General features: G+C 37.2%; 2 protein-coding genes across 9 annotated transcripts in view; both read left to right on the forward strand.

Annotated features, from left to right (window-relative positions):
* Nucleotides 1–2,029, forward strand: part of LOC111252278 (sorting nexin-13-like) — a 47,873-nt gene extending 45,844 nt beyond the window's left edge. For all 6 annotated transcript variants that reach the window (XM_086992193.1, XM_086992194.1, XM_086992197.1 and 3 more), the window contains 2 exons: nucleotides 800–1,044; nucleotides 1,246–2,029. In XM_086992193.1, the coding sequence (XP_086848319.1) occupies nucleotides 800–1,044; nucleotides 1,246–1,580 (580 nt within the window). In that variant the 3' untranslated portion in view covers nucleotides 1,581–2,029. The remainder of the gene's footprint in view (nucleotides 1–799; nucleotides 1,045–1,245) is intronic.
* Nucleotides 2,030–13,410: 11,381 nt separating this feature from the next.
* The window catches only part of LOC111252356 (uncharacterized), a 28,713-nt gene continuing 17,519 nt past the window's right edge, over nucleotides 13,411–24,604 (forward strand). Inside the window, exons 1-2 of one of the 3 annotated variants that reach the window (XM_022810084.2) lie at nucleotides 13,411–13,783; nucleotides 22,134–22,196. In XM_022810084.2, the coding sequence (XP_022665819.1) occupies nucleotides 13,735–13,783; nucleotides 22,134–22,196 (112 nt within the window). In that variant the 5' untranslated portion in view covers nucleotides 13,411–13,734. Of the gene's footprint in view, nucleotides 13,784–18,165; nucleotides 18,250–22,133; nucleotides 22,197–24,604 lie in introns of those variants that run through there. The other 2 variants (XM_022810085.2, XM_086992025.1) reach the window with 2 other exon arrangements.

Here is a 24,604-nt window from a genome sequence, read left to right on the forward strand (position 1 = left end):
GGGATATCAAAAGCGACAAGTTTCATCCTAATGTATATACCCAAATCAGGTCACTAAGTTGAAAGACAAATTAAACTGCGAATCTATTGCTTTTTAAGGCTTTATATATATATTATGTACGTTTTCTTGGCTTTATACGTATGTTAGTACCTTTTGTCTGTATATGCAATTTCACAAATTCGACACAATCCGTGTGAATAATTAACTGATTACTTTAACCAACAAAAAAAAATAACTTTTTACTACTTGAAAATCATATGTCATACGGTTCTTTCATCTTATGGACACAACTCTGCGGCTACAGCAAAGTTTTTAGCCGCAGAGTTGTGTTTTATTAAATTTTTTTATCTTAAAACCATTCGATTAAACTGTATGATAGTAACGACTCTTCTGTACATGTTGGTAAACTCTTATCTCCCGCCTCATAAAAGCTCTAGGAGCAGGCCGAATTAACCCAATAATGTTTCCACGGGCTTATGAGTTTACCTGAAAGTTGAACAATATAAATGTGAAACGAGAGAGCCGAAGACTTCAGCTAAAATAAATTATTTGATTACTTTTGAAGTAATCCTAATCCCCAGCTGATGTACTCTGGTCTTTCATAAAATCGCTAGTATCAGCTTGTATTACAATTATCCATTTATATTATAACCAACCTGTAACGCATATCTATATATATTCAAATTCGTAAAAAAAATACCGCAATTTTTCATCGAACCAGCTGTAGCGCTATGAAAGGTATCAAATGTTGACTTAATACTGAAGTAGACTTAACTCTACTGCAATATGCATTTTACAGGCGGCGCATAATTGTCATTCTGAGACAGATAGTAAAAACCACTTTTGGAGACACTATAAACCGAAAGATCGTAGAATCGGTTGAAGAACGTACTTCATCAGACCAAATTGCGGAGTATGTTAAAACACTGAAAAATGCACTGTGGCCTAATGGGATCCCGGCGGAACAAGGTAGAGAACGTGACCCTGAAACTAAAAGCAGAACCCGCGTGGCTGCTAAAATGCTGCTTTTGTGTAGTGTAACAGGTGGGTAACAGTATTTAGAGAAAACTAAAACGTAGACGATATTGAGCTTGAGAGTTGCACAAGCAATGATGCGGTGTTTTGTGTGTCATAAAAACCAGTTACAAGAATCGTTTTCTTACGTTGGTTGGGTTTACGAATGAATATCGGCTTTTAATTGTTATTGTAATAAGCTTTACCGATAACAGCATTTTTTACTTACAGATGACCTGAGACGTATCATTGGTAGTGACACCACACGCCGTGGAATGCTGTGCGTTTTTGAGATGTTCCAGCAACAAGCATTGAATCGCCGACTCGTGTACGTTCTCATGGAAGGAATGCTCGCGTCTCTATTTCCTAACAATAAATTCTGTGAACTCTTTCGAAAATGGCATGCGACCTCACCAACAATCTCAATGGTCAGTGTATACTCTGGTAGCACTGGGGGTGGTGCTAGGTCACCTCTAGCAACACCTGAGACTGCTCATCGACAAATGGCAGCACCTTCTTCGACTAGCGTATTAACCACCGAGGCTATTGGAAGCGGAACCAGATGACGTTATCAAGAGGTGGGACCATCGGAGCGTCCCGCCTCGAGCAACTGTACCACGAGCAGTACCGCACGGCTAACAGATCCTCCTCTATCCCAACATCAACAACAAGTATGGAACGATCCAGGAAATCGAATCGATGTAACAAGGCGCCACAAAAGACATCATTCCAACTTCTTATGAAAATTTTAATTCTTCATAAACACAAACCCAAGAAAAAGCAATACCTTACAAGAACTTATTGTGCGAACTATATATTTGAACTATGAAGATAAAGCAGTGTGATATTATAATTGACAAGTTAATAAGGAAAGCTGTAATATGAAAATCATGTTATGCGTGAGCATCGGAAGCACGGGTCTTTATTACGAGTTACTTCAAATTGCTTTCACGTAATTGATGTAAAGTCTGCGATGCTTTGAATAGGTTAAGTAAATTGTTTAAAGTTAAAAAGACTTCCTGTCCTGGTTGATCGAACTTTTAAGCTCCTGTTTATGATATTTGCTTTTCTAATTATTCCATTTATACAAAGTTGTTCAATAAATATAATAAGATATTTATTTTGCATATTTAGAATAATACGAGGGTCACAAGAAGAAAAGCATATCTTCAGTTTGTGTATAGTAATCGTTTGTTTTAATAATATTTTTTTAATTTGCTCATGAGGCTATCAGATATAGATCGATTTCAAACACGAGTGATCATTATGTAAAGAGCACGCCTAGACGTAAGAATATACAGGGTAAGGCATTTAAACTCGGACAACGTAGTGAACCTTGGTAAACTCTCCGTCAGAGCCGGTGTGTGTTTACTGTTTTTGCCACCAAGGGGTTTCAGAGACAGGTTAGATTAAGATTTGAAGGGCTTAAAAATTTTTCAAAATCGTCTAGATCTTTTATAAAACTGCCACTAATGGTGAATGATGGTTGTATTGAATTAGTATGACACTCATGAATGACATCTTCGGTGCATGCAAATATCTGTTTTTGTTGAGACACAGGTTATGGAAAAACTACGGATAAGAAAAAGCCTGAATTTAGATATTTTGCTCGGTTGATTGCTATTATTGTAACTTTGTCTTTTGTCGGCCTAGACTGGCTTTGCTGAGCTCTACGCATTTATTGTACTACTATTTATATCACTTTATTTTACTCAATGATTGCTATCGTCCTTACACGTCGCACTACTGCCACTGTTTTATTTGAGGAGTAACTTGATTATTCGTTGAGGCTTGAGCTTTAACATAGATCGGATGAACGGTCCAAGCTATTGTTGAGGGCGACTTTATTTAACTAAACTCCGTAGAGGAACTATCGTGAACCCTCTAAATTATCGGCGGTGCCCTAAATCTAAATTGCATATACATTATCAGGTTAGGCACCGTCGTATATTTCGACTCTGGGAACCTGTGCTCTTCAGAATACACGCTTACCTTGTCGTAATAGTTAATGGCTAATTACATGGTTTTCAAAGCGGGAAAATGTTTCTGTTGGCGAAGTGCTTGCTAGTTCAAGGCCGAATTACTTCTTCCGTGTAATTCGGCAAAAGCTATTTGGTTTTCGATTCGCGTATAGCCTGAGAGGCGTTTAGATGAGTCTTGCCGGAGCTTGAAAACACCAGCGGCTCGGTCTACTGCGTAAGCATGAAATTGACCCCTAAGCTCTAAAATGACAAAGCGTACAATATTTGCTGTTATTCCGGTGCCGCTGGGATTCTAAGTTAACACATATTGACCTTACAGTTTGACGGTACCGACACGACACGGGGTTGGTGTTATCCTTAGTAGGTGTTAATATGTCACTCCAAAATTGTTTTTGGGAGAACTGTATTCTGACGTGCTGGCACTTGAATCTCTGGTACCCACCGTAAAGTTTTTATCAAGTTAAAAATCAAAGTGCTTCCGGATGTAGGTTCCTTCAGGCGGTATCTTTGAACTAAATAAATGAAATCCGCGCCTGAGTTCATTCATTCTGTTATGATAAAGGTAACAAAAACGATAGACCTCAGAATCCGTCGTGAGTTGACTAGAAACACTTTCGCAACCAAACGTTAGCCCCACTTGATTAATCAACACTCGCTTAGCCAGCACAAAGTTCACAAATGTTTTCGCAAGTGTCTTAATGAAGTTGAAAAATTCCTCGAAACGTCTCAGTTTTTTTTCTTACAAGAAATGATCCACAAGCTTGTTTTTAAATTCCTGGCGCGTACTGACTGGGTCTGTCGAGCTCCTGCTGTTCCAAATCCTCAGAAACCACTCACTGTAATATATATATATATATATATATATATATATATAGAAAAACGGCAGGTCAATTATTGTACCGAACACTTCGTTCATTCGTTACTCTTAGTATTACAACAAAGCCAACAAAACAACAATCTCGACATGGTGAAAAATCGTGCCTCGTTTTTTGAATTTGAGGGGCGATAAGCTATTATTCAGTGTCTTCACGGGAGGCACACTTCCACCGAAATGATAAAAATTTTAACCCTAAATCACCAAGTCAAGCATCGCAAAGGCATATGCGGCTGCAAAAAACGGTTCTTGCACAGTACAGCGAAAAATCCACAATAAAAAAGAACAATTCAGAATCGATGCCGTTCAAAACCGGACTTTCGATGGTAGTCGGTCAGGGCATTACCGAAGAAATTCATTGTAAGTAAGTATAACGTGCTCACGAGGACCCTAGATTTACACCAAATGTTGCAGAAGTCGCACAGATGTTTTTGAAGACAATAGGATTAAGTTGTTTGCTCCGAAATTATTTCAGAAATAAAGCAGCAAATCCTCTTTGATTCTTTCCAATATTTATCAGTGATTCAAAAAAGCCGCGGAGATTATCGTTTTTGGTGTGCTTATTGAAGATAAAAATAAACTTCCATCTATATTGAGAAACAGTCTAACAAATTTCGACATTACAGCGTCAACTCGTTCAGCCTTGCTTGTAAAGGAAACATTTGAAAAAATCCCGTGAGGGGTTTGAATCCCGAATCGAAGACACGACAACAATATATCGCGCTTGAATTGAATTTGGACGTCAGAAATCACTTCTAGCACACGCAGACCATTTTGTTGAAAAGTATAATCTTTGAAAGTAAGGTTCTTGGCGTGGGGCATGCAGTTGATAGGCTGTTATCCAAGAAGCTTTTTAGGTTTGTTGCCAACATTGCTGCCAAAATTTTTCAGAAAGAAATTTTCTCATGTAACCGGAAGAAAGATGACTATTATTCCAAAGGGAAACGAAAGGGATTTCCGTTCGAAAATCACTGTGGTTTCCACAAATGACGACTTATCACTAGACCAGGTCTTTTGGCGAATAAAGCAAATCAGACAAACGAAGCCGAAATCGTAATATTTTCCTAGTGGTTTTATATGTTAGAATTGCATTCAACAGCTCGCAATGAAAAACGATCTCTAAAACCATGGCCAAACAAAGTGTGCCATCCTCCATCACGCGCTTGATCTTCAATTACGTAAGTAATAGATTTCATAGAACACGGCAGCAGCGTGCCACGACCGACTTACGATATATTATTGGTCCCACTGAGCAGCATTGAATGAAACTGACGCAGAAAGTATGTAGTGTTATAGAAATTATATTTCCGATTTCAGCCGACCTTGGTATGTATTACATATATAGGGTTATCAAAGAAGTATTTACTGTTTTTCCAGCTAGATGGATTTGAAGTCATATATCTCATGTAATACGAATCGCGTTTTGGGTCTATAGAAAGCTGAGATTTAACACTTTTTGAGTTGATTTTGAGTAGAGGCTAAAATGTCTTCATCTAGACATCGAAGATGAGTGAAATTTCGGCAAAGGCTAGCTATATTTTATAATCATTACAAAAAGAAGGCACAAATGTCGTCTAAGCTTGTAAAGAAATGTATTTGTATAATGAAAATGCGTTATCGGACGAAACGTTTCAAAGATGGTTTCATCGTATTTGTTCTGGAAATTTCGATGTAAAAGGTGCTCTTCATAAAAATCAACCAATTATGGAAAAAAATAGATAAAATCATGGTGAAAGTGGAGCAAGACCGACACACCAATGGTCATTACATCGCCAGGGAACTAAGTATCCACCACCGAAGTGTTTTGACTGACTGCAAAAAAAGCTCGGTGTTTGGGTGTCACACGAATTAACGAAAAAGGATTATCTTAATCAAATTCTAAAATTGAAACTCTAGAACAAAATTGAGCCATCTCGAAAGCGGATGGTGGCAAGTAATAAAGGGTGTATCACGTACGGTAACATTGTGCGGAAAAATGTGGCAAAACACACAATATGTGGTAAAACTCAGATAGACGCCAAAAGGGATGATGCTGCATATTCGGTCGGACTGGAAGAGAGTCGTGTATCATGAGTGGCTGCCGCCTAACAAAAAATAGTTTCGGACCTCTGCTGTGAACTAACAAGACTATGACAAACCATTGAAAAATCCACTGGAAGTAGTAAGCAGAAAAAGCATCTTCCACCATGATAATGTGACCACATATACCTCTGTTTATTTAAAAAAAATTGGGAGAAACTATAAAACAATAAGGGAACTTGGATGAGATATTTTGATGCATCTACCGTACAACTCGAATAACTATGATTGTGTGACATATGGAAACTGTGCGTACTTCCTGTCAGTGTGCACGGAGCGTATCTGTGGTATGACTAGCCGAAAGGATTCAAACCGGAAGTTACCAGACGATAGCTAAAGAAATAAAACATGATAAATAGTTATACTTCTTTCGATTTTATCATATAACTTGTTTTTCATGTTCCAATCCACCAAAACTTCTATTCAGTATAGTAGGTGAATACTTCTTTACCCGCCGAATGACAATAGTTTGCGCTAATGGTTAGCGTAAGCGGGAGGGAGCCTGATCATGCAGAATGCGTATGCCACCTACTTAGAATGGCCTTCTTTGTACAAGCTTTTGTAAATGAGCAAAACATAAGTAGATTAAATAACCTTTACAGAAAAACTCCAAAAAGAATTGAGCACTGCTTGTTAATGAGACTATTTATTTGAGTATATTATTGCTGAGGATCCTGATGATACGATCGGCTTCTTTGTATCGGTGGAATAAGGTTAAACAAGGTAACATAAAGATCTAGGCTTAAAAGGGTCGGTCGTTACTGTAGTTTTGGGACGGCTGTTGACTGTCACTTCATTACAACAAAAACCAGCCGTTTCGAGCAACTATATATAGCGTAGTAAATTGTCGTGAGATCTTTTCTGTCAACATCAACTGTACTAGTTTGTTTTTTATATATTCAAAAATTAGACGTTATATATACTATATAGAATTCCAAAATTTAATTCAAGCTTCAACGTTTTTAAACGACTTAATCACTTTTCAAACGTGATAAAAGATATCATGTTTCTTTATAATTATTTTTTGCCATAATAGTAAAAATATCGAATATTGTAATGAACAAAAATCGAATATTGTAGATAGATATAAAGAAATGTTCAATTTCCATAGCACCCGGATCAAGTATGCCTATTATTCGACTCACGATTCATCTTGTGTCCCAACAAATCAGCGTTTCCAGCTTTTCAAAAACGGTGGGTTTTGAAAACCCCACCGTTTTTGAAAGCCACCACACGTGGCTTTTGGATAGTTTTTAATATTTTTCCAAACAAGAATTTCTCATTATAGATACTTTTCGTAAAACTGAATCACATACGTTCACATTCCTTTGGCTAGAAAGTCTACTTAGTTACTAATTGACATAATTTTGAATTCACTATTTTGTTAGTAACTTAGATTTCTTTTGATATTAATTTATATAGATATATCCACCATTATTTAAAAAGTTGTCTCTTTGATTTGCACATATTTCATTTTATTTAAGCTAATCGTCTGCCAATGGCCATTTGTCTAAACTGTGAGGACCGATTATGATTCTCGACTTGTTCGACACATACTTTTCATTACTCGACCCTATAGCCGTCTAAAGGCACTTCAAGCCGCTTTAAAGCTTAGTTTAAGCTTTTTAGCCAAAACACTAATTATCTCTAGTTCGGTAATTGCTGATAAGCGGTACTTTAATTGCTACACACATCATACACAAGTTCCGGAAAATAAGGCACTAAAGTTTTCTGTCTTCTTTCCCTTAAGTCATGTGTTAACACCTTGTCGGACCCAAAGGAACAATCGGTCAAAATTTAAATAATTTGAAACGTTTATTTGTTAGTTTTCTGTATGGTACATTAAGACCTAACACAAAGATATCAATATGCCCTATCGATATGGAGATACAACTGAATCTGCCGTTAGTAACAAAGATTCGAGTGGAACCTTGTTTTTTCGGTATTTATCTGCTCAGAGCACGCCAGCGCATTCATTTTTTTTTTATAATACCTCATCTATCGCGCAACTTTGCTAGTATAGACAATATCCGGACTAATTATTTTTGTTGTATGTCTTATATGACGTTTTCTAACGCTAAGTCCATTCGGCGTCATTGATTCATTAAAAAACAAAATACGCTGTCCTCTTTCAAAAAAAATGAAACAAAAAATTAAAAATAGAGCAGGATGATTGTAGTGTTTAAACGTATAACTATTTGTTTGTCCGTAAACAATAATAAACAAGGACTTAGCGTATATATACTTATGTATGCACGATGAATGTGCTGTACTTTAAGAGTTACCTGCTGGCATTGTAAGCGGTGCTGCACGAAATAAGAAGTTCGTATTCATCCTTAAGTCAATTTTTTTTAAAAGAGGCGTCTAGAACGCTGTTAGGTTTTGTAGAATATGGGATCACTGTCAACCGTAACGCTAAATATCGCCGTCTGCAGTAAGACACCTTATTAATTTAAAATAAGTGTATTTTCGTAAACTGTCGTATATAGATACTACGAGGTCAAAAGCGTATCCACGACACCTATTTTTGTCGGTATTTATGGCATCTCGTTTGCCTACTTCTACAATGCGCAGGCCATACGTTAAAACACTGGAACGTGTGAAAATATATTTTCCAGGTGCTATGAAGTAAATGGTTTTCGGCTCTGTGTTTTAAAAAACAAAAATGCGTTACCAAAGACAGTTAAGACAGTGTTAGAAAGAAGTCAGTGCTGCACTAGCCTTTTGGAGGCAACACCGATTGTACAGATTTATACCAACGACTTCGGGACGGACGAGAGAGCCCTAAAGACAACCTTTTTTCTAGCCGACCTGTCATGGCGTGTATGGACAAAAACGTGGAGAAAGCAAAACAGGTCAAATTAAGAAATTGACGAGTCGTTCTTAGGGAACTCGCAGAAGAGTTAGACATGTCACACAAGAACCTTGAGGCTCTCAGAGAAGAGTCGAATTTGCTCTAGCGCGTCATTGCAAGTGACGAGACGTAGAAGTACGGGCATAATGTGGAGACAAAAGTTCAGTCGTCTAGAATCGTTTAAAATTTGAGCTCAAACGGAACAAAAACCATAATAAAAATTCAAGCCTTACTTCACCTTCTTTTTTGACCGTCGAAGAGTTCGGCTATATTAATTCGTCTCTGATAGTTCTATTGTGATTAACGGGTATTAGCAAAGAGCTTCAAAAATATTACGTATTGCCACGATGATCGACTAGCGCAGACGTCGCTGCTTGTATTGTATTTTTTGCAAAGAAGCTCTATGCCTATGCTGCCTCAATCCCCGTATTCACGAGATTTAGTACCATTTGATTTAGACCAATTCCTTTTCCCAAAGCTCAAGAAACACATGGAAAAGAAGTTTTCAGACGTTCGACCGAAATTCAAGAGAAACGAAAGCTAAGCTTAGGTTTATTTTTAGTATTGAGTTACGAGATCCGTTTTAACGACTAAGAGAACGGTGAAACACACGTGTTCCGACAAGAATTATTTCCAAGGGAGTAACTGAGATTAGGTCAAAGGTCAACTGCGGCATGCTTTATGAAGTATACATATATATAACTCAAAAATATGTACCGTCTTAATAAATGCATTTCCGGTTCCGATTAGGAATGAATGTATAATACCGAGTGGCCGGATCTCGTAATTGCCGCAGACTTGATGGAAGCTCGGCGGGAATGCGGAGGGCAACTTAAAATGCCTTGAACAGTTTGGTCAGTAAGCTCCAGAAGCAAGAGTGCTAGAATTTAGACGTCGTGAGAATTGCCCATCTGGCGTATGGCCACAAGAAGTGGCCACAAAATATGTGACGGTACTTACGAGGTCAGCCCCTCCCAGACGAGGAGGTTAGCCTCTCCCGAAGGGGAAGGTTAGCCCCATCCGGACGAGGAGGTCAGGGAGATATATCATAAAAACCAACCTGTTTCGGGCTGGTTTAGAAGGTTCGGCGGTAAATATTGAAAATCAGTTGCACCCGTTCTGCAGATCGATCGGCTGACGTAGTACGTTCTCGCTACAAAGCACGCTGGCGCTGCCTGCGAATGCCGTAGGTAGGTTCCCAAGGCGACACCCTATGTAAAATAGAGTTGGAGAATGTTGGGCTACTACGGATCGCGGTACTTACCAGAGCTGAGTGTGGCCGAAGTGGATCTTGGGTGTGGGCTGCCAAGTTTGTCATCTGGCTCGTGGACGAATGGCAGAATGCCTTAGCTGTAGTTTACAGGCTGGCACACGTTTCTTCCTTCCGTAAGAGGAGGAGGATTTCGATTATTCTATTATAGAAATTTCGATTAGGATTAGACAACTTGGTATGTTCCAGTACTCTTCGGGTCCCCCATTTGTTGCCACTGAAAATTAATTGGTGCGTTCTGAATCGTGAAATAGGTGTTAGCAACAGTAATTCGTTTTCCAAGAGCAATTCTAGGTGAACGATGTTACGGACCGCGCTTCCCAAGAGACAGTCTAAATGAACGAGGTTGCGGGTCTCGTCCTCGTTAACATTCCAGATATGTTCCTAGTTGTATAGGCCCGACGCTGAATGAGGCATCGATAAGAGAGTCACGCGGGACACCCATTACGTGAGCTACTGTAGTAAGGCATCGCTGCCAACTAAGAATATACAGAAGTAACCGCAAATTAAGTGGATGTCGCCTAGTAGTGTGGTCGAATGGTTGCAGTATTGCCGACCATCGACAAACTCAATAATAACGATAAACTTTTGTCGACACAGTAAGGCGGTAGTCTAGAAATAGCAAGACTATACGCAGCCGTATCAAAAAAGATTGCAGATACATTCTCCTTTGCATTCCAAATGAACTTCTTCATAAGGGCTTTTGTTTGTAATACGCTTAAACTAAAAAACCAGGCATGAGTGTACAGTGAATTTCTGTTAGAGCAAAATAATGCCCCTTGTAGCAAAAGTAAACCAGGCTAATCAGTGCAATGCTGCTGTAACAAAACAGTGCACGTGTTAGGCGCACCGCCAGCTAGTACCTCCACGTTGTACACAGATGTATAAGACCAACTCTAAGTTGCAACCACTAAATTTAGAAAGATATTCTCGGCTACGTGCTTTTTATTCAGGCGGGCAAAACGACATCGGTTACATGGTAGCGCGGTGCTCTTTTCCCAGGCAGCGCAAATAGGATATCCAACAAGCATTACGAAATTGAAAAATTTGTTGAGAAAGAAAGTCTGAGGACGAGATCGAAATCAACTTTGAGAATTAGAAAGGAATTCACGATTATAAGTAGTTCAGCGTAGAGGGTTAAGATGGGGTCTTATACAAAAGTACCTTTCCGAAAAGAGAGAACTCGGTGGTACATAAAGCAATCAGTGCAACGCCATAAAATTTGTCCAAATTACACTGGAGGCGATACGGCGGCTTGAAGTGTTTGGTTAAGAGGTTTAGTATGCAAAGGAATTAGTAATGATTCCGAGTACACAAGGAACTAGTGATAATCGCAAAATGAGATTTCTGTGTTATGGATTACTAGTCAGTTGATATTGTTGAAAAAAGACGGAACACGAAATTACAAAATATAAATCAGGAGGCAAGAATAATTCATTGCAGTAATACATTGAGCGCGGAAGTCACAGTACTAACTACTGTTCACTGGTAGCCATGGTCTTTAAAAAGTCACTCGGCTCGCGTGCTGAAGGAGGCTCATCGAAGACATAACTGCTTTTAAAATGTTAGCAGAAGGACCTATATCTAATGCATCCATGGTGGTTGCTCTCTAAAACACAAAGAATGTAGTGATATTAAAGGAACGACAAATCCTGCTGCCTTTTTAATAGCATCGCGAATGCTTAATCCTTTATAAATGTCATAAAAGAGACAAATGCCGTGGGTTCATGTTTACTGATGCAACACATCAACCAACAGAAAGAAACGATGTTTCATATATGGGCTGATTCTCTGTGGGATCACAAGGATGGACTTAGATAAATCTAGTTATGCCGTGAATGATGTCTTGAATGACCCCAGGGTTCCAATCTGGGGTGCTGTAACATATGTGGAGTAGAGTTTAAGACTTCAAAAAGGACTAAGGTTCAGACAATATGTAAATGTTTGCTATTACTTAATTTTCACTAAAGATCAGTACAGATTTATATTATCCTGACCCCCAGTTTCTAAATACAGGTATTTCTTTTCATAAATACATAAGCACATAAATCAGAAGTAAAGCGCTTTCCTTCTCGTTAGTTAGTTACCCGTTCGAAAGCGCCCTTACAGTTCTCTCGGTATATTGTATTGACAGTGTAATGTCAGTTCAGGAAAAACGGTGCATTTTGACGCCTTCTAAAATATGGATTTCTCCAAAGTGACAAAGCTGTTGAAACAACCCGAGACATTTGCCCCGTGTATAGTATCGGCCCTGTCACTAATAAGGCTGCTCAATGGTAGTTTGCGAAGCTCCGATCGTTTGAATAAAGAAAGTCGTCAAACAACTTGAAAATTGGCTGAAAAGATGGGCTGTAATTCTAACCGTCATTAGCCACTAAGTGTTTTCCGTTTACACAGAATCTGAAGTTTGGGTACCTCATAAGTCCCCTAAATGGAACAAGGAATTACGGATTAATGCTACGTTTCAAGATTTTGCCTGATATCAAGCATCATGCGGCCAAAATGACCGCACAAAATTGTAACCGGCAATGAGAGTACCGTCTAAACGTTAACGTGAACCAGAGATTGGAGTGGGTAACTCTACAAAGGAACCAAGGCCTAGAGTCCAACCACTCCAATCTAAAAAAGATTATGCTAACTTTGGGGGAAAAAGAGTACTTATTACTTGTAGCCTTGTAACCACCTTTCCTAAAATGATATTATTTTCATTGCTAGCGAATTGCTTTCAGGTAATCCGAAGAACCCTTCCAACTATGACAAAGACTAGTCGCTTGTATGCCTCAATTTTTACTCACTTTGAGGTAAAAGAAAATTTTAATCCTATTTTGAGCAGTCCAGCAACTTTGTGCTACAAAAGCAACAGATAATTTGATTTGTTGTGGTTTATATTACATGAAATTTCTCTGGAATAAATTGTAATGCATGCGGCATCTACAGCAGCGGTATATATGTAAATATTCCATAGCCTGTTTATAACATTGTAACAAATGTATTAGGAGACCAAATACTATGCTAGTATGCCAAATACTAAAATGCAAGAACTATAACAATGATTACTGCGACCAATTAAACAATTTTATGCATTTACACCAGGATATTCTGTAATGTGCTCGAGCACAATATTATAGTACACTGTTAAATTTCAAAAATATTGTGATCGTTTGCATATCAACTGTCGCAGCAATTGCCTTGCCCAATATATATATTGAGACATAAATTATGGCTTTGTGTCGATCCTTGTAGACAGCGGAAGTCAGTGCAACTTTTAAGTATTAATGCCAAACGCTATCTGTATTTCGCAGCCGTGAATAACCGAAGAAAATTGGATCATAACAAGGGGAGAGAGGGTCTTTGAGCAGAAGACAGCAAACAGAAGCTACAGCTATTTTGGTGAAAAAAGTGGTAATTAGACGAAGAGGTCTTTTTGCAACTATCCTTGTGTTTTTTGTTTCATCCATAATAATCGGATAAGGCGACCACCCCGATGGACTTGTCTTGAGTTTCCATTGTAATAAGACATATAAAGAAGTGGTGCTTTAAGATATTATAACTTAAGGCGAACAGCTGTAGTGCATCAAGTAGAGTGACTCCAAATATATGAAGCGTAAATAAGTATTTTTAATACAACTCTAGACGTTTTGTAACAATTCTGTTGGAAAATATGGAAGATGGAAATGACCATAACTACCGACGAAGCAAAGTCCGACAGGGTAAGTTTGCTCATTTAATGCATAAATATCTAAGTAAAAACGTAGCATTTTTTATGTAATATTGTCTTAAGCTTAGTGATAACCGCTAATAATTAATGGCTGATTTCATAGATGGTTACTACTAAAAACTATTTTTAAGCGAATTGGTTTATATAACGATGAGATCTTTCCTTTATCCATAGCTAAATACGCCTTGCATATATGCATGTCAGGTGTAACAGACGTATTTAAGGAGCTGGACTAGTATTCCTGAAGTTCATTTAAAAAAAAACTATTCTGATCTTTTGCGTCTGTAAGGGTGAACTTCTTTGTGTAAAATTTGAATAAAACTCCTGGCTAGCGAGACCTCATGTTTTGTATAATTAAATGCATGCCGCGGGTTGGTGCATTCTGTGTTATTAATAGCTTGTTTTTTCGTGCAATGCCTGTGGTAATATTTTGGGAGAGCTTTACTCTAAATAATCGCTTAAGGAGAGAAAAAAGATTGAGAAGAGTATTACCCTAAGGCTTTTTTTTGTGCGTTTAGATAGCACCTATAAATAATAGTTTTTTGAGAAGGTAATGAGTTTACCATATGTAGTACTCTCTAGAAATCAGGCCCTTTGTGTTAATGTCGAATTGAAATTAAGCAAAATTACTACATACCACAATATAAGCTGTGTTAATTAAAGCATACAGAAGCAAATCATCATAATAACAAGTCCGCCTTTTGAAGACTTTGCATACGCTAGAGCACTTTTCCGCTTTCCTGTCTTCTATATTCATTATTCTAGAGATATATAAACTAAATATGTTCTAGGACTATATATCTTTAAATCTCTCTAAATCGTCATTTGTCATATATACTTTAGCGCACCTGAGCCCTCAGAATCATAAAGATCATTGTCAGTTTCAGGCGCTATCTATAATATGTAATCAAAAATAGCCTAACTTTCCAATCGCGGTAACTGGCTATAGGAAAGTTTTTGTTCTAGTAAGCCTCTAAAATTAACCAAAGTGTAAGTAATGTTCCTCATTTATTATATTAATTTTATGAAAAAATGGTATATTTGAACTTTCATCTCTCTTCAATTTAACGAGCTTTAAATTTGTTCTTAATGGTGCTTCAGCTTACGATAATGCAGCAGTTTCTGAAGCCTTAATTAAAAATATAACTGGCGACAGCAAAGGTTTTATTTTTGTGGCAACGCGTTGTAACTATTAATCAATCACGGATTTTTTTAATCATTTGATTGTAAATAACCAATATGGTGATATTCTCATTGCCCAACTGTTAACACATTTTTTGTGGTCGCTAGATGCACATATCTACTGCGAATGAATAACTGAAACCATACTTTGGTTTTTCGCGTATTTTTATTTTGTAATTTGCATCAACATTGTGAAACAAATATGATAAATAGCATTTTCTCGTTTATTACGCGTTCATCTGTTATTTGCAAAAGGACTCCTTTAACATAGGCATCTTAATTGGGCCCTTCCTTCTTTCTTATAAATTGCGTACATGAAGAATCGGGATTAATAAGGCGAACATTTATTTCTTGCGATACTATCTTATAATTTCTCAAGCGATTAGCAATAAATATAATGAGTTCAAGTTGTATCGCTGTTAAAGTCTGACCATTAGTAGCACATCATTCATTCGCATCGCATTTCTTTTTTAGGTGATTAAGCAAATTTATGTATGTTCATTTTTATTATTTCTCCTTAGTCATACTCGCTCACTCTTTCTGAAAATATATCTTTTGGAAGTGTCTTTCACCGTTGCACGTCTGTTGTGGTAACATAACATGTGTAGCTGTAAAATTTGTTGCATGGTTGTTCTATGTGGCGAAAAGGTGCGCATCCCATCCCCTTTAATTTTATTGATTGTGACCAAAGCTACTAAAGCAATCCAAAATCTTTTTCTCGATAGGCGGCGTGGTGCGACGTCGTGTTAATCAGAAGTAGCAGGCAAACTGCCAGGTAGTTCAATGCTAGCAATATAAAAATGAATAGTCAGGAAAATATGGAATCAAAGGAAATAAATACTTATGCTAGTAGCAATTCAAGTAAGTTGAACATTTCCCACCTCTGTTATACTTTTGGTGGGTGCAAATTCTTGATGCCATACATTAAAGAAGTGATTCCGAAGACTTTTTTATATCAAGAACATAGGTGAATGGATAAAAAAAAATTATATATTTATGCCTGCTTTAGCAACGATATAACTAAGAAGCTTAGCTGAAAACGGTTAGCAAAATTAAAGACGATATCTTGTGCTTCAAGAACGCACCACTCGTTGCTCGGCCTTTTGATTAAGACATAGGGTTCAAGCACTTTTTGAGGAAGATTTTTATCAACGGGATTCTTCGAATGAAGATGCTTTATGACCTGCGTCTAATTATAATTTAGTTTGGTGCCAGATTTTCAGTTCCTCTAGGGGCCACCTTCCATATATCCTTTGACTGGAATCGTGTTGGCTTTCTAAAGGCAAGAGTGCCTTTCGCATAGCACCTAATTATAAGCAAACAATGCTAGAAACGAGTCGTTAATATTTATTGAGACATATTAGATTATTCGAAAAATAATGGTAGTGTTTTTCGAATATTCCTTATTCACTTCTATAAATATCCGTGTTCCCTCTTCTCCTTAAGCCTGTTATTATTTAATTATGTGCACTTTTGGCACCTACCGTATTTAACAAAGGTCCGGTTGATTTATATCATAGAATCTGTGCCTATACTACTCAAAGATGGTTTGTTATATTTATTTATGATATCTTGGAATTGGGAGTTACATTCTATCTAAGTCGACCGTCCGATATAGAAAAACATCGTTTGGAAACAGCGGCAAAAGCTCGTGAATTAGCTGAGAAAGTGAATTGCGATCATAGGGTGTCTTCACACACCTTTACAGTTGATAAGATAACAAGAAGCGATATCTCCACGTCAACCTAAAAGATGAAAGATTAAAAGTATTTTCAAGGTATGCATCCAGAAATATGCCGGGAAGCCATGATTTGCCTTTTGTGGGACTGGAAAAGTCTTATGTACCGAAGAATGTTTGAAAAACAAAACGACGAACAATTATATGTATATAACCCAGTTGCATAAAATAAATGAAGTTATACGACAGAAAAGATGCGGTAAAGAAGGCTAAATCATTCTTCTCTACAGCAGGGAATGACCACATTTAGCAAAGGTCCTCAGAGTCGTCCTACCAGGATTTGAGTGCGAAGTTCTCTTGTCCCCATTGTATTCTCCAAACAGCGCGCTAACGATTAGTTCTTTTTTTCTTTAATGTGATGAGCTTTACATGATGGTGCTCTTAAGTCAACATCCATTTCAGCCACTAGCGACTAAGGTTCATAACAGTAAATTTGACAGCGGAGAGATCAAAATCTCTCATAAATTCTTCAACATCAAACTCGATCTTTGACGAGATCGAATAAATTAGTTGAAAGATGAAAAAAGTAAGGGCAGTTATAGTGGATCCATTGAAACCCTGCGTTTTTACTAAGCGAAAAAGACCGTTTTTCCTTCCAAAAAAAACAATATTTTTCTCAACCCTACAGAACCCTAAACAGGATGCCGGATACGGACGTATATATTATATCTAAAGAATATTTTTCAACTTCGAAGCACGTGCTGATATTGCTCCCTTATATATCTACAAATAAAACTGAGTTGAAGCACGGTGGGCTGTGGTATGGACACTCGATAGCTTTCACAAAGATAAACAACAAATCCACTTGCCATTGTCGTTATTTTAAAGGGCATATAGTTCCAGTGAATTTTTTGGATGGACAATGGAATAGACAAGTCTTTTTTTTAATAAACGAAGTAAATCGACAAAATCGTATTAATCAAAAGTACCAAAATAAAACTTATTGAAGACAGACACAAACAATGACATAAATAACCGTTTTTAAAGCTACTTACGTGTTACGAAAAATATCATTTATAACATACCTTTTCAATCCACACTAACGTCCTTCGCAAAAGAGAATCTCTAGTTATTCCTTTATTAGCCTCTTTAACTCTTAAATCTAGCTTTGATTAAGCGTCGCCGAAGACTGCCCAAGCAAACTTGGGCTCATGCTTGTGCAATTTCACGCTTTAGATGAGAGAAGAAATATTCGTAAGAGGTTTTTTTTAAACACTTTTCCTCTTAGGATGTTCATTTAGATGTCTTTGTCAAACCGAGGTGGGAAAAAAGAAATAATTTTTAAATATGTATATATAGGTTTTTCTGCGCGAAGCACCTAAAGGCGATCTAAGTTGAAAAGATAGTATTTATCCAATGAGATGAGTGAGACTAAACAGTGTTTAGCGACCTCTAGTGTTTTGTTAATAGACCATGATACTTTCTTTTAGCGTAACGCTGAGCTCAAGTACGTAATAGATACATTTGCTCTATATCCAAACGCAGGCGGTTTGAGTTAGTAAGTGGTCACGTATAACGTATGCGTCACGCACAACGCAGTAAGTCAAATATCATGCTTAAAATCATTGTATAATTATTATTTACATTGGAGTATGCCAGATGTCGACTACTCTAGCCACTAAAGCTCTATTTTTTTGAGGTTTTTCGTAGTCATGCTCTCTAATGGGACAAGGAAAACAATAGAATTGCCTTATTAAAAAAAGCAGAAAGCAACTTCATATATTTATTTTTTTGAAGCCATAATATTTTAATACTTGTTTGTGGTGCAATGCGAAAATATTCTAAATATACTCTAATATAAAATAGCAAAGAAAATAGAGAACTTATCCTAGGTGAAAATTTTTGGTGGCCTCTGTGTTCCCAATTGTTCAAGTATATTGGTGATTAAAACAGTGGCTTTTCCACTAGCAAAACGCGGAAAATTCAACCATCTTATAAACTCAGATTCACCATGGAAATTAATTTCATCTGTATTACTCTGGATAATGTAATATTTACACTTCGTATTATTCCAACTGATACTCAAATGCCTATTTGAGTGTCAGTTGGAATGATTGAATCTTAAGGTTGGCTAATCTGTACAAAATAAATCTTTCTAGTTCAGTTTTTGTGTTTGATGAAATATATTTGAAGGCAAAATATCTTGTTTCTGCAGCCTAACTTGTATATCGAAGAAATTATATTTCTAGAAAAAATATATAGAAAAAACTGAGAAAAAAATGCATTAGAGAGAACAGGGGGAGAGCGTCGTGACTTGCGTTAGAGTGAGCAAAACTTCGATAATAGGGATCCCTATTTGTGGTTTTCATTTAACAATATCGATCTTTCTTAAGGGAAGAAGTTAGTTACGTTTTTACAGCCATAGCTAGAACGGATAACCCATGGCAGGAATACACGCTGAGCTGGTTGGCGTAGTACACAGTATTTGCTACTGTATTTTAATTAACGTAAAAATGCGCTGATATTTTTACATTGAAAGTAATTATTAGTAAAGTGGGAAAAACTATATTCTTAGAGAAACAACGTACTAAGGAATGACATAGGAATCCAGGGTAGTTAGTTATAGATTATAACATACAATTCACTACTATTCAATGCTGCAAATATTTCAACTCCTCATTTTCATAGTTGTCCGCTGAAAATGGTTGGGTGAAACAATCTGTAGATTCGTTCAGACAAACGTATGCAAAGGCTGGGGAAAACTGGAATATGCTGAATTTAGCGACCTCCGAAAACCCATAAAAGTGCGCGACCCGCTGTCGGTTACGGCAAAGCGCATGCATAGTTGCTACTTACGATAAGATAGCGCTTGATTTGGTAGTATCGAATGGTTGTTCAGTTTAGGTAAAGCGAAAGTAAAAATCATAAGTATCAATCGAAATTATAATCAGCACCATCGCATGATCAATACTATTTTCAAGGTTGGAAATAGCCCATTCCTTTTAAAAAAGCCGGCAATATTGCCGGAAAGATCGTACACATATAAATAGAAGGTAGACTGCATGCCCAATACTCCATTTAACGCGAACACATGACGGGAGAACCGGATCAATAGACTTCTCAAACGCTATAGTGTTACAGCTAGCTTACAATAGGTTTTCGATGCCAATTTCCGCCTCTAAAAATCCTACCGGTGAGCCACAGATAGGAAAAGAGCTTTTGAGTCTGGTAGCATCCAAAAATGTAACCGACCATAAACTAACAAGCAATGAAACTGAGTAAAAAGATTTACTTTAGAATTCAAAGACATGCCATTTTGTCCCCTGATCGCCCCATACTTCTAAGGATTCTGCACTGCGACAGGTTCCAACCACGGTGCTGAAGGTTGAAACAGCACAGCCCTTCTCCGAAGACTACACGCCATCCAAGTCCATTACGTCGAAACGGTCCGAACAATAATAAGCAAGAGTTTAGGTTTTTACTTTTCACTACTTTCTCAGAGTTCTTTTCCAAACAATGTATATTTCTTAGAACAGTCTTTTTTACCAGAGATTTTGGCAAAAAAAATTTTCATTCTAGAAACCGTTTCAATGCTCTTCATTATGTAGTTAAAGCAGCACCTATACTTACATCATTATACTCGTCTAAACTTTTCATAAACAATGCATACTGACAATAACTAGGTTTAATATTTTACTTCCAGGCTATCCCGTAAAAACACGTAACTTTTATTTTTTATAATTATTTATTATATAATTTCACTTTTATAATTTTCTATGATTTGGTGATTTAATTCTTGTTATATGTGAATAGGCAGCTGGGCCTGTCAGGTTATTGTTTAAAAAATAATAGCCGCAAGTAACTAAGTTTTGTTATTTCTCTTAAAATGTGTCGAATAGTCCTTATATCATAGAACTGAGCAAACAACCGAAGGCTAAGTATAAACGAAGATAGCTTGAAAAGACGAGCCAAACCAGATAACAGATATTGCGGTTAGCTATGTCAAGAGCCAAAAGTTTTTATGCTACATTTGAAAAAAAGGCAATCAGTATCATTTTCTTAAAAGTTATAGTAAACATTCATAGTTTAACATAGATAACTGAACGAAAGAGCATTATAAATTCTATATAGAATTAACCAGTTCTTTAGAATACGAATAGTGCTAGATCGATATCCGCTTGCCGCATGTTTTCGATGTATGTTTATACATCGGCATAATCGAGTGCATTTGCGTACTGTCCGGGACACTCGGGCCTATTTATTTCGCCTAATAGTGCATACATGGGGCCAAAACCTTTGTTTGAAAGAATACCCGTTAGGCCAACCTTCGGGGTTAGCAACCACCGAGATCTGCAAAGACCTATTCACATGCTCCCTTGGTTGTTGCGTTCCATTGAGCAAAAAGTCGCATTTACTGTAATTTCTTAACAAACACCGTAAGAGTGCGATGATAAGTCCGCCTAATAACAATTGCATAGATCGTCAATCATTTTTTGTCGCAAAATTGTAAAATGCATATGATACATGAAATTAACCTAATTTCATTCATAACCTGATCAAAGGACAATGTATATCAGTTTACCTTAAAAAGATAGTAATGTATAACGTGTTTTCAATAGTTGTAAGTTCATAACATGCTATATTTTACTAAAGCATTTACAGGAGCTTCCAGTAGTGATCCTAGTCGTTTTAACAACATTTATAGCTAGGCGGTATAGTTCATGCTATCTCAGAATATCTTCTTGTTACTTGATCATGTAATTGACATCGTCAATAGAGCCGGTGAGGGCTATCGCATCAAATAGTTTTTTTTTACCTAGCTGCTCATCTCAAATATTATTCTTGAAGATTAAATTATGTTCTAGGAAATTTTCAAGATCCTTACTTTCTAAATATCATGTATTATATGCATGTCTGAGTCACTAATCATACTCATTTCATATGACAGTCTAACATAATTCATAGAAGTCAAATATAGTTCGGATAGCCAAGCCGGTAATTTCCATACAATTTTCGACAACGTTATGTTTATTAACATCTTCCGTGAATTCAGTTTTTAATGTGGGCACAAATATATATATATATATATATATATATATATATATATATATCCCACAGGTACTACAGTGCTTGACGCAAATATCTTCGTTGTGCTAATAGGTAAAGCTATGCATGCTAGTTGTTGTTGTTCACTGTATAATATATATATATATATATATATATATCTTGTTTATTTAACGTGCTATTCAGATACTTTTAACTCATAAAAACATTACCTAGGTATAATCTTAAACGACGACAAAAAGTTCATATTAATTAGATTATTCGCACATATATATATATATATATATGTAGAACACCCTAAACCAGGCAATTCCAAATAAACCATCCATCCAACCATAAAAACTCTTGTTCCCTATGCTAGTGTTCGCTGTTACTTTGCAGGTGTCTTTAATAAATACAAAGTTTTTTTCCTTTTCAGCTTGTCAAAACTGGCAGATCCTGGAGGATGAAGGCCTCGCATACAGTCTCCAGAACGAAGAGAGTAGGTGTAATTTATTACACACAATTTTTACAAGTTCGATGCATAACGACTAAAAGTAGCAGTGGTAAAAAATTACTTTTAATATCATATACTTTTCCAACCTTGACGCTTCCAAAATGGGTAGAGCGCCCGCCTGACAACCATGAAATCTCGACTTTTAATCGAGCTAAAATTATTAAGTGATTTATTTTAGCTTTTTGTACAGTCACAAGCGTGAAGATTATTACACTATCTAGCCGTAATATATTCGTAATTTGTCTCCGCCTATATGATTGCAAAATAATATGGTTCTCAGACTAGCTATGGCACACATAAGACGATGGTTTAAAGAAATGCCGATCAAAGAAGGAAAAGAGAAGAAAGAGTTAACAACAATAACAAAAAATATTTAAGATCGTATGACAAAATTTTAATAATTCCAAATATTCGGCCTTTAAAAAAATATGACAATTTGAATGTTCACGAAACGCATTAATTTTAATACGTTAAGAAAGCAGCTTCGCCGTATAGGAATGACTTTTCCAGTCACAAAATCAATCACATTTTACTCTGTAAAGTATTTCACTTCTTTCTTTCTTTACAAAATGCATACCTCTTATTTGAATTTCGCACACGGAACTGCCTTAAGCAACGGATCAGACAATTTTAAGTGTAAATTTGACTTTATTATATATTTTGGAGTAAACATGAACAAATCGTATATTCTACATGGGATATGGCTACATGGGATAGTAGGTAAGAAAAAAATCAAACCGTCGCATAATTTGTTCCTAAAATGTGCTTTTTAAGAAAGTTATTTTTATACGGACGCCTTACATAGCATCCACTTCTAATGACCATCTTCATTAGAATTTTATTATCTAAAGCTACGGGATGAATTTCAAAATTGCAGTATTTGCCATTGAACTAAATAACTTAAATGTACCAAGCTTTTATCGTTTAAAAGCCTCACTAACTGACGATTTCCAGTCTTGGTCTGAGGTATTTATTTTATTAAAGGAATAGTAGGATAAAGGAAACGCATACGCGAAGTAGAACTATATATATATATATAGTGTATTGCTTAAAAAAGTACTAAGAATTTGACTTTATATCAATTGATAAGCTTCATTCGTCCTAATTTGTTCGAAGAAATACCCGCATGACTCAATACGCATGTGCCTGGTCACCTACGTGTCGTCACGTGTACGAACGAATCGAGCTGCTCTATGGGTGCTTTAAGGATTTTTCCAGACTTATGTTGATAAGTCTGAATTTCATAAAAATTTAGATCCTTCGACACAATCCTTAGTGTGAGTCTTTCTGCCTTCACATAATCTTTCAAAGTTGTTCAACACGACTCAGTGTCAGGTTCTGTGCGAGTTTTCAAAACCCTTCTTGAACTCTTTTGCGGGCCCCGTGAAGGTGATTCAGCGGTCTTCTAACATGAGTTGTTTTTCCACGTTTCCGTCAGTTCTGAGTGCAACAGGTCGTAGAAATTGTTCTCAGGGTCCTCTCGTCCATAGCAAAACCGTTGGTATCATTTTTGCATTCGACATTGACCCATATCTTTGGGTGAAGAATTCTGCAGCATGAAGACCACTTGTGAAAACTGATCTTATCTCATATGCCGAACATGGTGCACGATCTTTAGAACATCATTTTCGTTCAAAAAGAAAGAAACCGTGGGTACCTTCTTGTAATAATAATAAGCTCTTGCAAAAGCATGTTTCAACGATCTGAAACCTGGCCTGTGCGTGGCTGACTGGCAGATGAACGTGCCCATTCCAAGCCCGGGTACGGGTCTGCTTTTGGCCGATAAAATCTGAGCGTTTTATTGATTTAGAGCCAACAGCGCTTCAGTTGATCGAAGGAAGTTATAATAACTTCTTTTTGAGTCAACAGCCAAGCATCTAAGCTAAGAGTCTAAGCTAAGCTATAATACCTGAAGACCGGATGGCGCCGGGAATACACGAGTTATCAGTTAAATCGCTAGTACTGATAGCGGTGTCAGGTCGTGACCCACATGGTCTCTGGCGTTAAAGTAAGAAACGGAAGACAAAGTTTAACCGCGAAGAAGCGCGCAAAAGGGGAAAAGCGATACTGACAAGGGAGACGAGACGTCTGTTGTATGGAGAGCAGCCTGCACCTTACGAAGTCGCTAGCTTCGAACAGTGGGACCTAACATAGGTAAGGTCGCCGGGATCGTTCAAGAACTGCAGCACAAAAAAGGCGGGCAGCCGGACTGTTAGAGGACGCAATGCCATTGCGAAGAGCGGAACCGCCCGGGCGAACGCTGTGGCTAAGGGTTACGGCCAAAATTATATATAGTAAACAACTGCTAGCTTTGACGCGGTCAGATTATAAAAGCCTTAGCAGCAAGCCGATGTCATGCTAGTCTCCGACCAACGATTTAGTTCTTCACTATA

This window comes from Varroa destructor, unplaced genomic scaffold (genome assembly GCF_002443255.2).
Source record: "Varroa destructor unplaced genomic scaffold, Vdes_3.0 BEIS01000006.1, whole genome shotgun sequence".
NCBI lineage: Eukaryota > Metazoa > Arthropoda > Arachnida > Mesostigmata > Varroidae > Varroa > Varroa destructor.